At 53.0% G+C, this 14083-nt stretch overlaps 1 protein-coding gene across 1 annotated transcript in view; it reads left to right on the plus strand.

Moving 5' to 3' along the window:
* Positions 1-14083, plus strand: part of TTYH2 (tweety family member 2) — a 32688-nt gene that overhangs the window by 1136 nt on the left and 17469 nt on the right. Inside the window, exons 2-3 of the mRNA XM_066386787.1 lie at positions 6001-6173; positions 9916-10027. Of these exons, the coding sequence (XP_066242884.1) occupies positions 6001-6173; positions 9916-10027 (285 nt within the window). The remainder of the gene's footprint in view (positions 1-6000; positions 6174-9915; positions 10028-14083) is intronic.

The following is a 14083-nucleotide window of genomic DNA, read 5'->3' on the forward strand; positions in this document are numbered from 1 at the left end:
GTAGGAGGGGGAACCAGGACCCTCCCTGCCTCTCCCTGCTCCACTTTCTCCTAATCTCTCTGCCCCACCCTCTCCCAGAATCCTGCCTATGGAAGTCTGAGAATGCCATTGCCTAGGGACAGCTCTGGGGACTCTTCCACTCCCTATGACCGAATGGAGAGGCAGATAAGATTTCAGAGACTGCTGTGTTGTTGTGTGTGTGTTTGTCTGTCCCAACCCTACGCCCCAGATCCTGTGCCTGGGGTCTCCAACCACAGTTTTCTCCTCTCCAATGGAGGAATTCTAAACTCCTCACTGGGTAAACTGGGGTGCAGGAAGGGGTGGTGGGGCACTCTCACCCCACAGCCCCTGAAAGACAGCAGCTGCGGCCAGCATGGCCTGAGCCTGCCCCATCTCCCTTAGTCCCATGAAGAGCTGGCATTTGAGGCAGAAGGACCCTCTCACAGCTCTGCCCTTCTCCCAGGGTTTGGAGCCTAGCACACTATGTATCAGATAACTCCAAAATAACAACCCCTTCCCATGCGCCTCTGCTCCTGAGCAGCCTGGCAACCAGCCCTACCTCCATGCTCCTTGTCCCACTTAGACCTCGAGAGGACACTGAGTAGGAAGTGAGTTCGATGGGCTAGACCAGGATGGGAAGTCTGGCTCTGGGTGTTATTTAAGGCGGCTCCTATTTCGGTGAGTTCCCCTGCTGTCTGACCACCATCTCTCCTAGACATCTCCTTTCTCCTGAGCAAGCAGTCATAGCCAGATGACTGGTGGCAGAGACAGGCAGGGGCAAAAGGGGGTGTAAATGAAATCACCTGAGCAAACTGGGTTTCCAAACTTCCCCAGGGATGCAGGCAGCAGGCCGGTTAACACCACTGATGGGACTTCTTCTGCTGTCCGTCATCTCAGTACTCAGCAAACTTGATTGGAAACAAGCTCTCTGCCCAATTTGGGTGACGTGATGATCAAGGCAGCCAGGGGCTGGGACTCTGCCATCTGGCTGTCTGGGTCGGAATGCCCGTTTAGCACTGACTATATGTGACCCTGGCAGGTGTCTGTATCTCTCTGGGCCTGACTTCCCTCGCCTGCAAGTATTAAACGAGATGTGCCATGTAACATGCTTAGCACATAGAGGGTCCCATGGCACAAAGTAGGACCCAGTGTTATGAATCTGTGGACTGGTGTTGAGGTTCAGCAACATGTTCACGTGCACACCGCATAGGAAATACAGAAGGAAGAAATCTACAGACACTGACCAGAGAAGACTGAGAAAACACATGCCAAAATGAATGTGTGGTGTCGTGTGTGTGTGTGTGTGTGAGTGTGTGTGTGCACATGCACACCACAGACTAAGTGGTGGTGGAGACAGGCAGGGGCAGGCCTGGCGGAGCTCGGGAGGAGAGGAGTTGTGCAAGGATCTAAAGACAAAAGGGGTGTAAATGGAATAACCTGAGCAAACTCGGTTTCCAAACTTCCCCGGATGCAGGGGCTCCCACTCCTTCCTGGGGTCCTGGGGGACCGTGGAAGCCTGATAGTGTGCCCTATCACCCTCCACCCCAGTGGACTTGACCATGAGTCCTTGCTCAGGTCCTGGGAGGTCGCACTGGAGTCAACAGAGCCAGGTGAGTTGAGTGGGTCGGGGAGGGAGCCCTGGTCCCACAGGGCCCCCGATAAGTTAGTGGGTATAAAGCAGGTGGCAGTGCCTGGCACATCATAAATTGACAAACACTGCTTGAGAAGGAGGAGACTCGGCTGGCAGGTAGGGATGACAGAAAGGGCACCTGGCACTGTCTCCAGCTGTGTCCCAGAACAAGCCACTTCAGGTTCATCCTTCAGTTGCCACCAGCGCCATCCCCGCTGTCCCCCCCCCCCCCACACACACAGGCAGACTAGACACAGGTGAGATAATGAACTTGAAATGTAAGTTCCCAAATACTGTGCAAATGTACCTGTGACGTGTGTGCTTCCTGGCCTCTCCTACATCAGGAGATGTTGCATGAAAAAGCAGAGATGTTTCTAACTTTTGTTTTTAGGCATGTATTTTCATGTCTTAACTTTAGGTGGTTCTACTGATAGATTCCCCAGAGACTGCCATGTGTGTGTCCCCAGGTCAGGGGAGAGGACAGAGTAGGGGCTACACCCAGAACTATAGGCTCCCCTACTTCCCTCCAGCCCCACACTTGGGGTCAGGTCTCAGACGGAAAGGCCAGGCTGGGAGCCCCAGGAAGGATTTGAGAAGAGCCAAGAATGGGATGAGGAAGCCCCATTCATCCAGTCTAAACATTGAGTCATGGTCATCAGACAATCACGCTGCACGCCCGCCCCCCAGTGGGGGTGGGGTGGCGGGGACTTAGCTATCCCAATCTGTGGGCTTCAGCTTCCCTCCCCCTGGCCTCACTCCTAGGCTGGCTCACTCTGTCTTCTAGGGTCTTGAGGTAAAGGGGACTCAGACTGTTGCCCCCTCACCCACCAAGTGCAGAAGCCCCTTGGAGTCCAGTTCCTCAGCATTTCCAGAATGCAAATTGATCACTGCTGCCCCCAGCTTGGGTCCTGGGCTCCTGCTCTGGGTTTCTTGTTACCAAGTGACAAACCAGAGCTAACCAAAGGCACTTTGATGAGAAGAGAGGCTGGAGATTGAGCCCTGACGTGGGCGCTGAGGGCAAGGGGCCAGGGTGGGGCGGGGAGGGTGTGGTGGCTGCAGGACACTCAGAGGTGCAGGATGACATGGTGGAATGTCCTTTCCAGGCTCTGTCAGAGCAGGATAGTGTGTGAGCAGAGCTCCTGGCTCCCTCTGGATGGGGTTTCTCCCTCTTCCATCCTCCCCTTAGGCCGTGCACGTGGGGACTTGCAGTGTAATTAGAAGCAGGAAAATAATTGCCTATTGGAGTTTGGCAAGTGACACGAATGTGGCCGTGGGAGATGGTTCTTCTGGTTAACCCTCCACTTCCCCCCCACACCTTCCTCCTTTCCTCTTCCCTTCCCACCTCCTTCTCTCCCAGGCCCCTCTGCACTGACCCATCCCTGTCCTCCCAGTACCTGGGAAAGTTCCAGAAGTAAACTGTTTGGGTTTCCCAGCACAGCCTTCCCAGGGCTGGATTGCATTATCTGTGACCTAATTGAGGCCAGCTGCCACTAGACTGGCTTGCCAGGAGGTGGTCCGAGTGGACTACAAGAGTAGGAGAACAGGGGGCTGGGGCAGGGACTAGGGGGTGGGCATGGGCTGTGCTTTGGACAAATTGAAATGGCACAACCACATGTTGTGCTACTTGGAGACCCTCCCTTGCTGAGTAGGGACATGTGGTAGAGTCAGTGGTGTTCCTATTTGGGATGGCTGGAGAGGCAATTAGAAGTCAAAGGTAGCTGCGAGGAAGTCCGGATGTTAACCAGTCTAATCTATACAAAAGATTTGTCTGGGTTTGTGTTACCTTTTTTCCCGTTAGGAATAACTTACAGGAAAGTGAACATCTTAAGTGTATGCCTCAATTTGTGAGTATGTATGTGAGACGCCACCCCAATCCAGGCCTGTTTCTTCTGATCGCTGGGAGGCTCCCTCGTGGCCCCCCTCCCCCATCGATGCGCACCCAAAGGCAGCTGCTATTCTGACATGAGTTTCTCTGACTTTGCGTTTTACATAAGTTAACCTAGACCATCTCCGCTATTTTGTCCGGTTTATTTTTGTCCCCTCCAACATTACATCTGTGAGATTCATCCATGTGGTCGTGGGTAGCTGCATTTACTTTTCATGGCTGTGTACTATTCCACCTGATGACTATAGCATGTTTTCTACATCTCTTCTTGTGGACATTTGGGCTGTTTCCACTGTTTGACATGACCACTGTATTAAGCTGCTGTGGATATTCACGTGTGTATCTTGTGAGGGACATGAGCCCTTCTTTCTGTAAGGTAAATATTCAGGAGTGGGATTGCTGGTCGGGCCTTGGGGTATACACATTGCACAATGGTTTGAAAAATGTAAAAGGGATCCCTGGGTTTTAGCAGGTGGGTGTCAGAGGCCTGCGAGGAAGTGGTCAGGACAAAGCATGCCGTTTCTGTCCACTCCTCAGTCAGAGCAGGCTCTGGGTATCAGAGCTCTGCTAAGTGGGTCTGTTTAAAGAAACGGATAAGCTGCTTGGGAAAGTTTGAGAAAGTCTGTTGACACTAATCAGTGCTCCCCTGATTTGACTGGGGTACAGGTCTCCTGGGGTGTCTCTAGTTGCAGTTCTGATTCACGAGGTCTAGGGTGGGACTTAGGATTCTGCATCACTCTCAGGGCTCCGCAGTCTAGAAGATGGCAATGCCGGGGAATCTCCCTTTGAGCGCGAGGCTCTCACCCCTCACTCACGCTTGGCTCCCTTTGCCATGAGCTGGAGGCACAAAGGTGGCAGCGCCTCTCAACTGTCTCACTGGGCAGGGGCTTCCGTGGACAGGCCGGGTGGTCTAGGCCAGGGACTCGTCCCCTGCCTCACCGTGAGGACTTCAGCAGGGTGACATGGTCAGGTCACTGGGCCTTCCGTCTGCCTGGAGGAGGGCTTACCATCCACTCTGGCGAGTCGGGGAGGCGAGTTCTTGGTCATACCTGTGACATTTATCCCAGGTGAAGGTGAAAGCCACACTTTTAAGTCACATTCACCTTCCCACTCCCAAATGAGCCATCTCTCCTGTCTTCTTCTGGGCTGTCCCCACCACTTGGGCCATTTGTCCCTGATGCTCAGAAGCCTGTTGGCCAGGTGACCAGCAAAGAGGTTGAGTCAGGGATATGAAGGTCAACCCAAGCCGTCCCAGGGCCTAGCAGCTAAGCAGGCCCAGGAGGGGTAGGGCAGACCTGACAGGTGCCGTCACTACTGAAAATGGCCCCAGGCCCTGGGACTGCAGCCCCAGCCTCTGATTTTCAGAACTGTCTCTTGACGTGTGTGTCTGGTTGTCTCCTGCACAAGGCGTGTCTCCCCCTGAGACCTGAAGGGTCCCAACATCTCCCCCACTCTGCTGATCACTTCCACCGGCATGGGGGTTCCCCGAAATAGGCTCCTGCCTCGACAGCCCAGACTGGAACTCTGAGGGTTCTGGACTAAGGACCATTTGGGGCACATGGGAAACTGGGTGACGCTACAACCTCAGGAGTCTGACTTACAGCCAAATCCAGCCTTGGCTGGTGGCCACAAATCCTGGTGCCATCTGGTGCCCATCGAGTTGAATCAAGAGATTGGAGGGCATGGAGTGGGACACAGGCCTCCTGACAGACAGCAGCTCCCTTTGCAGGGCCCTGAGGTCCTCGGGGGGCCTGAGGTAGCCCCTCCCACCCTTTCAGAATTCTGTGCTCTGCTGCTACCCTGGGTATGCAGGGGGGGTCAGCATCCTGTTCAGGATGTGGTGGAAGGGGTTCCACAGGTGCACGTCCTGACATTTCCCCCTGTCCTAGTACCGTGCTGGCTTCTTTCCTGGCTGGACCCCAATACCTAGGAGAAGGCCCTGAGGGAGCAGATACGACAAGCCATCCCTTCCTGGCCCTTCCCGAGTTCCCATGAGCTTCTGAGATATCCTGCCCAAGCCCCGTGTCCTCCAGGAGGCCTTGTGGTGCTCTGGTCCTCAGGGATGTCCCTCTCCCTGTCCCCTGTCTGTCTCCCTCAGTCACACTGGTCACCCACAGCCCTCACTGCCAGCGGTCCTGCTTTGTGCAGCTTTGAGTGTCTCATCAGGTGGGCCTGGTCCATGTCTTCCTCCAGATGGGTCAGCCACAGACCTAGGGGCTGGCCTTCAGCTGCTCCCCGTCCCTCACCTCTCCCTCAGCTGACCACATCCTGTTCACGTGTCCTTGGAGCCCCCAGCCCCACCCAGCCCGAGTGCCCGGCGCTCCATGCTCAAAGCAGGAGCTTCACTTGGGAAGAGGAATGGCAGATACCCCTCTCGGGCTGGCTCCTATACCCACAGCCCAGGGGAAGCTCTGGGACTGAGGACAGGGCACTTCCCGGACCCCGCAATGGGACCAGTACTGACACCAGGCCTCTCTCTCTCCAGTCGCTGCTCTTCCTGGGGTTGGGGGCCGCGGCCTGCCTGGGCCTGAACCTCATCTTCCTTGCGGCTTACCTCATCTGTGTGTGCTGCTGCAGGCGGGACGGCGCGGTGCAGACCAAGCAGCGCAAGTCCTGCCATGTCACCTGGTCCACCGTGGTGGCCGGGCTCATCTGCTGGTGAGTGTCCCTCTGCACTGGGCCTGGCGTGTGTGGCTAGGGCTTGTCAGTGTTCAAGAAAGCAAGGCGCGTCCAGTGGATAGAACGTGGGCCTGACCACCTGTGTCTTGCCAATAGTTAGCCCATGACCATGCCCCCCCTTCTTTACCCTCCACCCCCAGTCCCCCCAACAAACCCCAGGTAGTTGGTTCATCAGCTTACTGACCACATTCTCCTGACTGAGCTATGGGTTCCTTGATTGGAGAGACTTGTCCCTAGGGTGGATGTTGTCTCTTTTCTTGCCAGGCAATGAGAATCAGATGCCTAGGGTGGCAATGAGGGCCTCTAGTGTGCCCCATCCCCTGCCCAGGTGTGAGCCTGTCCAGCCTGGCAGCCCTGCAAGTTGCTTTTTGAGCAGTTTATTGATGTCATTCCCAAACAGAGGGCATCTCTGCTCTCTGAGTCCCTGTCCCTTCCCAGCTGCTGACTTACATCTGTGAGATCAGGGAAAGTCTGACTGAGACCCAGATCAATTCCATCTTCTCGCAAGATCAATAGCTCTTAGCATTATCAGCCTAACTTCTTTGCTTTGGATGAAGAACTGAGGATTTCTAACTTCAGCCAAGAGCCTGCACTTCCTGGGCTGTGTCCACACACACACTAGCCTCATTGTGTGACTTGTTGCATTTTTCTTATTTTCGTATCTACAGAGGTTTTTTCAGAAGCCTCAGTTCTACCCTGAGACCTCCTGGGGGGGGTGACCACCTGCAAGGGATAGAGTCCCTTATTGCTTAGTGTCCATTGCATCCAAGAACCCACAGTGGGAGTAACTCCAGCAGGACTGGCAGCAGACGAGATGCTAAGCCTGGGAGTGAGGATGCCAGGGTTCTCACCCAAGAGGCTCACCTCGCTGCTGTGGTTTTTTCTGTTAGGGCATGTTCACCATCACATCCTGCCTGCAGCATCGCAGGTGTGACAAAGCACAGCACATGGGCAGGACCGCAGCTGGGTGGGGCCCTGGGCTGGAGCTCAAATCATTGACAAAAGAAAGAGTTGTAGCCCCCATCTGGAATTTGAAGATGAGCATGGGTCCCTGCAGAGAGGAGCTCCTTTGCGGTATCCATGGTATTGGAAAGCCTTCTCCTGGGACTGAGCACACGAAGGTGGGCGGGAGCCACGGGATAGGAGATAGACAACCGAAGAAAGTGCTGGCACGCTGGGAGCACCCTCACGTGAGCTCAGATTTTTGTAAAACTTGACAAAACACAGAAGAATACTGTGAAACAGTAAAAATGACTTTGGAAGGTCAGTTCTAATAAGTAATAATTACCTACCATGGAAGGAAAGCTCAAAACAGAGAGAGTGTACTTGGCATGACTCGTTCTAGGGAATTCTACATGGTATTTGTGCTGGACAAGAGGGAGCCAGTGGTGAGAAAGACAGGCACCGTTTCTGCCTCCTTATGGCTCCTGGTGCCCAAGAAGGGACATTCCCAGGCCAGGCTGATACTGGGCGCAGGGTGGGGGCCCCTGACTGTCACTTTTAATAGGCACTCTAGACCAGGGGTCGGGAACCTATGGCTCGCGAGCCAGATGTAGCTCTTTTGATGGCTGCATCTGGCTCACAGACAAATCTTTAATAAAATAAATAATAACGTTAAAAATATAAAACATTCTCAAAAATATATATATAAAACATTCTCATGTATTACAATCCATTCATTTCCTACCATAGCTCATGTTCATGGTTGCAGTTGCCTGGAGCCAATCACAGCTGTCCTCTGGGACAACACCAAGTTTTTATTGGATAATGCGTAATGTACACAGTTCGTTGTATGGCTCTCACGGAATTACATTTTAAAATATGTGGTGTTCATGGCTCTCTCAGCCAAAAAGGTTCCCGACCCCTGCTCTAGACCATTGTGCCCTGTGGTCCTTGGACCACATCCTGAGGAACACCTGAAAGGAGGTTTCTCTATCAGTCTCCCAGGGGATTCCATCCTAGCTCGGGTCCTGTTTAAAGAGAAAAGAAAAAGCATAAACATATGTATGTGTGTAGAGTCATTCCTCGCCATATCACGGTTCACTTTTCGTGGTCTCATTGTATCGCGGATTTTTGAATTGTATATATCTAATTTTGTATTGCGGATTTTTCACTATATTGCTGGATTTTGTGGTATATACCATAGTGTGTGCTCCATAAGACGCACCTGAACATAAGACACACCTAGAATTTTAAGGAGGAAAATAAGAAAAAAAATATTCTGAACCAAATGGTGTGTTAAAATATTCAATAAAATACTCTATTTTTTGCTCCATAAGACACACGGGCATTTTCATCTCCACGTTTAGGGGGGAAAAGGTTGCATCTTATGGAGTGAAAAATACGGTACATATTTTTATATATTTATTATTTTAATTATTTTTGCGGTAAAATAAGTGTGGGAAAGGTTAATAGCAGTGTGGGAAAGGTTTATAAGAGTGTGGAGAGGGTTTATAAAGCCTTAAAATGTATATAAATAATGAAATAAATATAAGGTCACCACTTCACTGATTTTCGCCTATGGCAGGGGTTCTGGAACCTAACCCCCCCCCCCCCACAGTAGAGGAGGGACCACTGTATCTGTCCTCTCCCCCACCCCCACTGCCTCCCTCCCAGGGTTAGTGTTTGATGAGAACTCAGGAGGCTGCTTAGTGAATATTCAGATGACCCCCAGTGATGTGGGTCAAATAAAATGTGATGGATGACAGAGGCACGGTTTGAGATGATTTGTTCAGCCTGGAATGTTGGACTAAAACCAGCTGGATGAAATTTCGCAGAGATAGATTTCAAGTTCTACTTTTGGTTAAAATAAAACAAAAACCAACTCAGCGCCATAGGAGGAAGGAGAGTCTGGGCTTCGCGGCAGTTCCTGTGGAGAAATCCGTGGCGTTTGTGGACCACCGGGTGGCGGCGGCGGGGGGGGGGGGGGCGGGCAAGAGGACCTCAGGATGTCAGCATCCAGGGCAAGCTGGCCCTGAACCTTCACCTCCCGCCCCTTCCTGCCAGAACTTAGACATCATCCCTCCCCTACTCCCAGGAAAGAGCTAAAGTCACAAAGCTTCTCTCTGTGGACATTTTCCCAGCTCAATTAATAATCATCAAAACCTGGAAGCCAAGACTTTCTTCAGTAGGTGATGGGTAAATAAACTGTGTGCCATCCAGACAATAGAATATTACTCAACACTGAAAAGAAATGAGCTATCCAGCCATGAAAAGCCATGGAGGAGATGTAAATGCGTATTAGTAAGTGAAAGATGCCAATCTGCAAAGGCCACATACGGTATGAGTGCAACTGTAAGACAGTCAGGAAAAGGCAAAACTGTGGGGACAGTCAGGGTCAGTGGCTGCCAGGTGGTGGCGGGGGAGGGATAAACAGATTGAACAGATTTCTAGGGCAAAGAAAATACTCTGTATGATACATGGTGGAGGTATGTCATTATACAGTACATTTGTCCAAACCCACAGAATGTACAACACCCAGAGTGAATCCTAATATATACTACTGACGGGTGACGTGATGTGCCCATGTAGGTTTATTGGTTGTAACAAATGTAACGGATGTTGACAGTGGGGGAATCTCGGAGGGAGAGGAGGAGTACATGAGTAATCACTGAACTTTCTGTCCAATTTTGCTGTGAATGTAAAACTATTCTGAAAAATAGTATATTAAAAAAAGTCTCCTTCATTTGGGGCCTAACTTCATTTGCGGTCTTGCCCATAGTGCTGCAGTGGGTGTTGGTTTCTATGGAAACAGCGAGACCAACGATGGGGTGCATCAGCTGATCTACTCCTTGGATAACGCGAACCACACCTTCTCCGGGATCGATTTGCTGGTAAGGCAAGGCTCTGGGCAGCTGGCCAGGTGGGGCACAGCCCGTGAGGTCAGTGTGGTCAGAACAAGGGCCCAGTCAGATCCCAGCCAGCTCGACTCCAAGGGGGCTGGACTCCCTCTGGGGCTGCAGCTGGTCCTGCCAGGAACACAAAGGCAATTTCTGCGCCCCGGGTTGGAGGTCCTGGCAGGAATGTGAGTGAAGGACCAAAGGAGAAAGGCTGCTGGGTCCTGTGGGACCAAACCCCACTCACCTGCAGGAGAGCTGGGCACTCTCCCGTTTGGCCAGTGGGGCCCTGAACTTGGGAAACCAACCTCGCATTGTTTCTGTTTTCATGTTAAGTGCTGCATGTAGAGTATCGTGCGGTCCAGGAGGCATCAAGGGGAAAACTTCAAAAACAAGACAGCGCCCTGTGAGGTGGGAGACTGCTCAGAGCTGGCGAGGCGTCCCCCTGACTGGCTCCTGGGCGCCATGGGTCCAGCTGCGTGCTCAGGGTGAAGGACTGTGCTGGGCTGGTCAGAGCAGATGGTGGGCTTTCAGGGGATGAAAGCGTTCCTCTGCTGAGCCTTTGCCCGAGCGACGGAGACTGAGAGGGTGGGGAGTCCAGGTTTTTCAAAATGTAGACCGTGGTCCCCAAGTGTGCGCCACCTTCACTGGAAGCAGGTGGCCTATTCGTGTCAGACAGCCTCAAACATAAAAAGCAGTGCCAACCAGAGCGTTCAAACATTTTCCGGGCACTCACTGGAGGAGGATTCTGGAAAAGGATTCAGCCTCCCTGTCCCTTTTCCTCCCCTTAAGCTCCTCTAAGGCCTTAATCCTTCAGCCCCTCAGGAGGAGCTCCCCTTAAAGGGACAGCTCAGCTGCTTCTCCGCGCCCAAGGGGGCAGGCTGCAGTGGCTCTGGCCTCAGAGAACCTTCCTGGAGAGCTGAGGGCACATGGCCTGCCCAGGGCCCAGCTCCTACAGAGCTTGTCCGTCCACACCTTGTGTCCACTGGGGCCTGTCCCTGGGGACTGAGCTCTCTGGGGGGTGAGGGAGAAGTGGCTGGGATGGGGAAGCAGAGGGCGGCCTCGTGGGCTGAATGCAGCCTGACTGGCACAGGGAGACCTGGGCACGACCTGGCTGCCCTCTGGGCAGCCCCACCCTCACCTCTGTGCCCAGTACTGCTTCCGGGTTCTTGCTCCCCCTCCTTTTCCACTCACCAGCCTCAGGACCCCCTAGAGAAGGAACCCAGCCCCAAAAGGAGAATCCCCTGCCTAGGAAAGCCCCAGAGCCATGACCTTTACTAGCTGGCTTGTGACCATTATAAGGAATGACCCTTGTCTTCCCCAGGGATTGAGGAAGACAGAAAGTCCAGAGCCATCCGATGGGAACGTTTGAGTTCTTCATGCCCTCATCCCACCGGGGAGAATTGTGCAGGGAGATGCTCTGGGTGGGAACAAGACCCCAGGCGGGGTTCACCCACCCCCCGCCCCCCCAGCGTGGAGTGAGTGCTCCAGGGCCAGGTTCGGATATTCACAGCAGCCCATGTCTCTAAACACCCCCCCCACCCCGCACACCTCCATCAGCTCCTAACAGAAAAGAGTATGTGTTGCGCCTGAGGTTAGCCCCTTGTCATCACTCTACCACATCTAAAAAGTGAGGGCAGGGTCCCTAAGCCTTTGTGATGGTCCAGCCAGCGGAGGCTGTTTCCATCCTGCTGACAACCCCCTCCTGCCCCCTCCTAGGCTCCCGTAGAGAGGCAGGGCATACAGAGCTGCTTTGGGCCTGGGGCTGGGCACCCAACACTCTCGGTCCCAAGGACTCCAGGAGAGGCAGCAATCTCCGAGGGCTCCCAGATCCGAGGGGCGAAGGCCACATATCGGACAAATGCTATTAGGTGAGATACTGTGGGTGAAAGTGCCTGGTAATCTACAAAATATCCTCCAAATAGGGGTGACTATGATAATGAGTGCCATTATCATAATTACCAAAATTATATATATATATATTACTATAATCAGCTTAAAGGAGAAAGGAGGCTTGAATTGGGGATATGGAAAACTTGGGGAACAGGTCAGGTGACTCGGACCTGGGCCAGAGTGAGACGACCCTCCCAGGTTCCCTTTCCTGGACCAGAAGCCCCATACTTGTGCCTCCGCGGGAAGGGCGGAGGCTCTCAGCTGGCCTGCCAGGGTGCAGTGTCAGCGACACGCTCTGATTTGGGGGGTCAGAAGGGTCGTTTAGGGAGTGCCAGTGGGTCCTTTCTTTGAATCCAGTGCCTTCAGTCATCCCCCAATGGCTCCAGTTACCCAGGGGACCAGACACACCTCTCACCCCTCAGGTTCTCCCACCCCTGAGAGTTAGTTCCCTGACCCCAGCGCTCACACTCCAGTGTGGCTCCTCAGGGCTCTCCGTTTGGCCTGCAGCAGGCCTGTGGGCAGCCTTGGGGTGGGGGTGAGGGGGAGACTGGGGCACAGGGAGATTGCATTCCTGTCCCAGGTTGGAAGGTGTAATATAGCCCTGGCAGATAATCCCCTTCCCTTCAAGGATCTGAGATGAGGCTCCTCCCCCTAGCCTGCTGAGGCTCCACCCTTTCGACTCCCAGCTCCTGTGCCCTTTTAGACAACTTCAAGTAGGGAAGGTTCCTCCTTCCCAGAGGTTGCATCAGAATCCCCTGGAAGGTTTGGTAAGCCTGGAGTGCCGCCCCACCCGTTTCTGATTCTGTAGGTCTGGGTGGGGCCAAAAATTTGCATTTATAATCAGTTCCCAGCTGAACCCCTTGCTGCTGCTGGTCCAAGACCTCAGCTCTACCCTATGGGACAACAGCTTCCACCACGGCTAATTCCCTTCACGCCCTGCCCCGGCCTGGGGAGCTGAGCTGTCCACTTGTCCACCAAGCTTCTCCCTGTGGAAGAGCCCTGTTCCATTCTGGGGCATTTCCTATCCCCTGCCACCCCGCCACCCCAGTGTCTCTCTGAGGGAGCTCTGTCTGTGCTACCTAACCTCTAAAGAGCTAGCTAGGGGTGGCATAGAAAAGGGGGCCAGCATTGTGGGGTTTTGTTGTTGTTGTTTTTATTGTTTTGTTTATTGTTTTGTTTCCTGTGCAAAGACATCAGGAGGAAAGAGAGGGCCAGCTGGACAGGTGTTTATTGGCTTTTGTCTTTTGAAGGAGGGAGGGATTTAAGAAAATAGAGAAGTTAAACATGTAAAGCTCTGAGAAGGAAAAAAAAGGGGTCTTACAGGAAAAAGTTTACAGATCATTTTCAGCGGCTCTTTCTTTAACGTTTGTCACGTAGGGACATGAAAATATCACCCAGCACGAGGTTGGCACCTAATGTTAGTTTAGCCTTTACTAGCAGTGGATCAATGGCTGCAACACACTTGCACATTGATCTTATTGAATTAAAAAGAACATTTTATCGGGGTGATGTTTAGTTACTGTATTTACGCTCACATGGTTTCCACCCCCATGTGCAGCTAAAAGCTGCCAAACCCCTCAGGTCTGGGGTCCCTTTGCACTCTGATAGTTTGTAGTCCGCAAGCAGCTGTGAGAACTAGGAACAAGCTGGGAAACGGAACAGCCTGCTGACATTGAAAAATAAAACAAACTGAAAACAAAGAGGGCTATTCTCTTTTCTGGAACCAGGAACTCTCAGAGCAGCACAGATGTGAGAGCCTGCGAAGTGGCTGTCCCTCCCCCATAATCAGGGTGTCATCTGCTTCTCCTGCCTCGCTCTGCCTGTGGGAAGTGCCTGCCCTTTGTCCTGGGTCATTTGTATCTTCCTTCCAGGCCCAGGATTAGCCACACCCCCTCTTCTAGCCCGTTGTGCTGTTGGTTTGGAGTGACGGTTTCAGAGGGCAAAGCTCTTCCCTCACCTCCAGCACCCCGCCTGGAGGGAGCTTGGGGCCCCCGGGCTGTGTCCCCGGGTCTCACAGGGACCCTACATCTGAGCTGTTTAAGAGTTCTTGTTGTCACACCACAGACAGTCATGGCCATCGTCCTTCCCTCTTGGCCTTTGAATAACAAGTTGCTTCCTTTGGGCTCCACTCAGCTCCAGGCTCTTAAGACTGGAGCCTGT

The sequence above is a fragment of the Saccopteryx leptura genome, chromosome 5 (genome assembly GCF_036850995.1).
Source record: "Saccopteryx leptura isolate mSacLep1 chromosome 5, mSacLep1_pri_phased_curated, whole genome shotgun sequence".
NCBI lineage: Eukaryota > Metazoa > Chordata > Mammalia > Chiroptera > Emballonuridae > Saccopteryx > Saccopteryx leptura.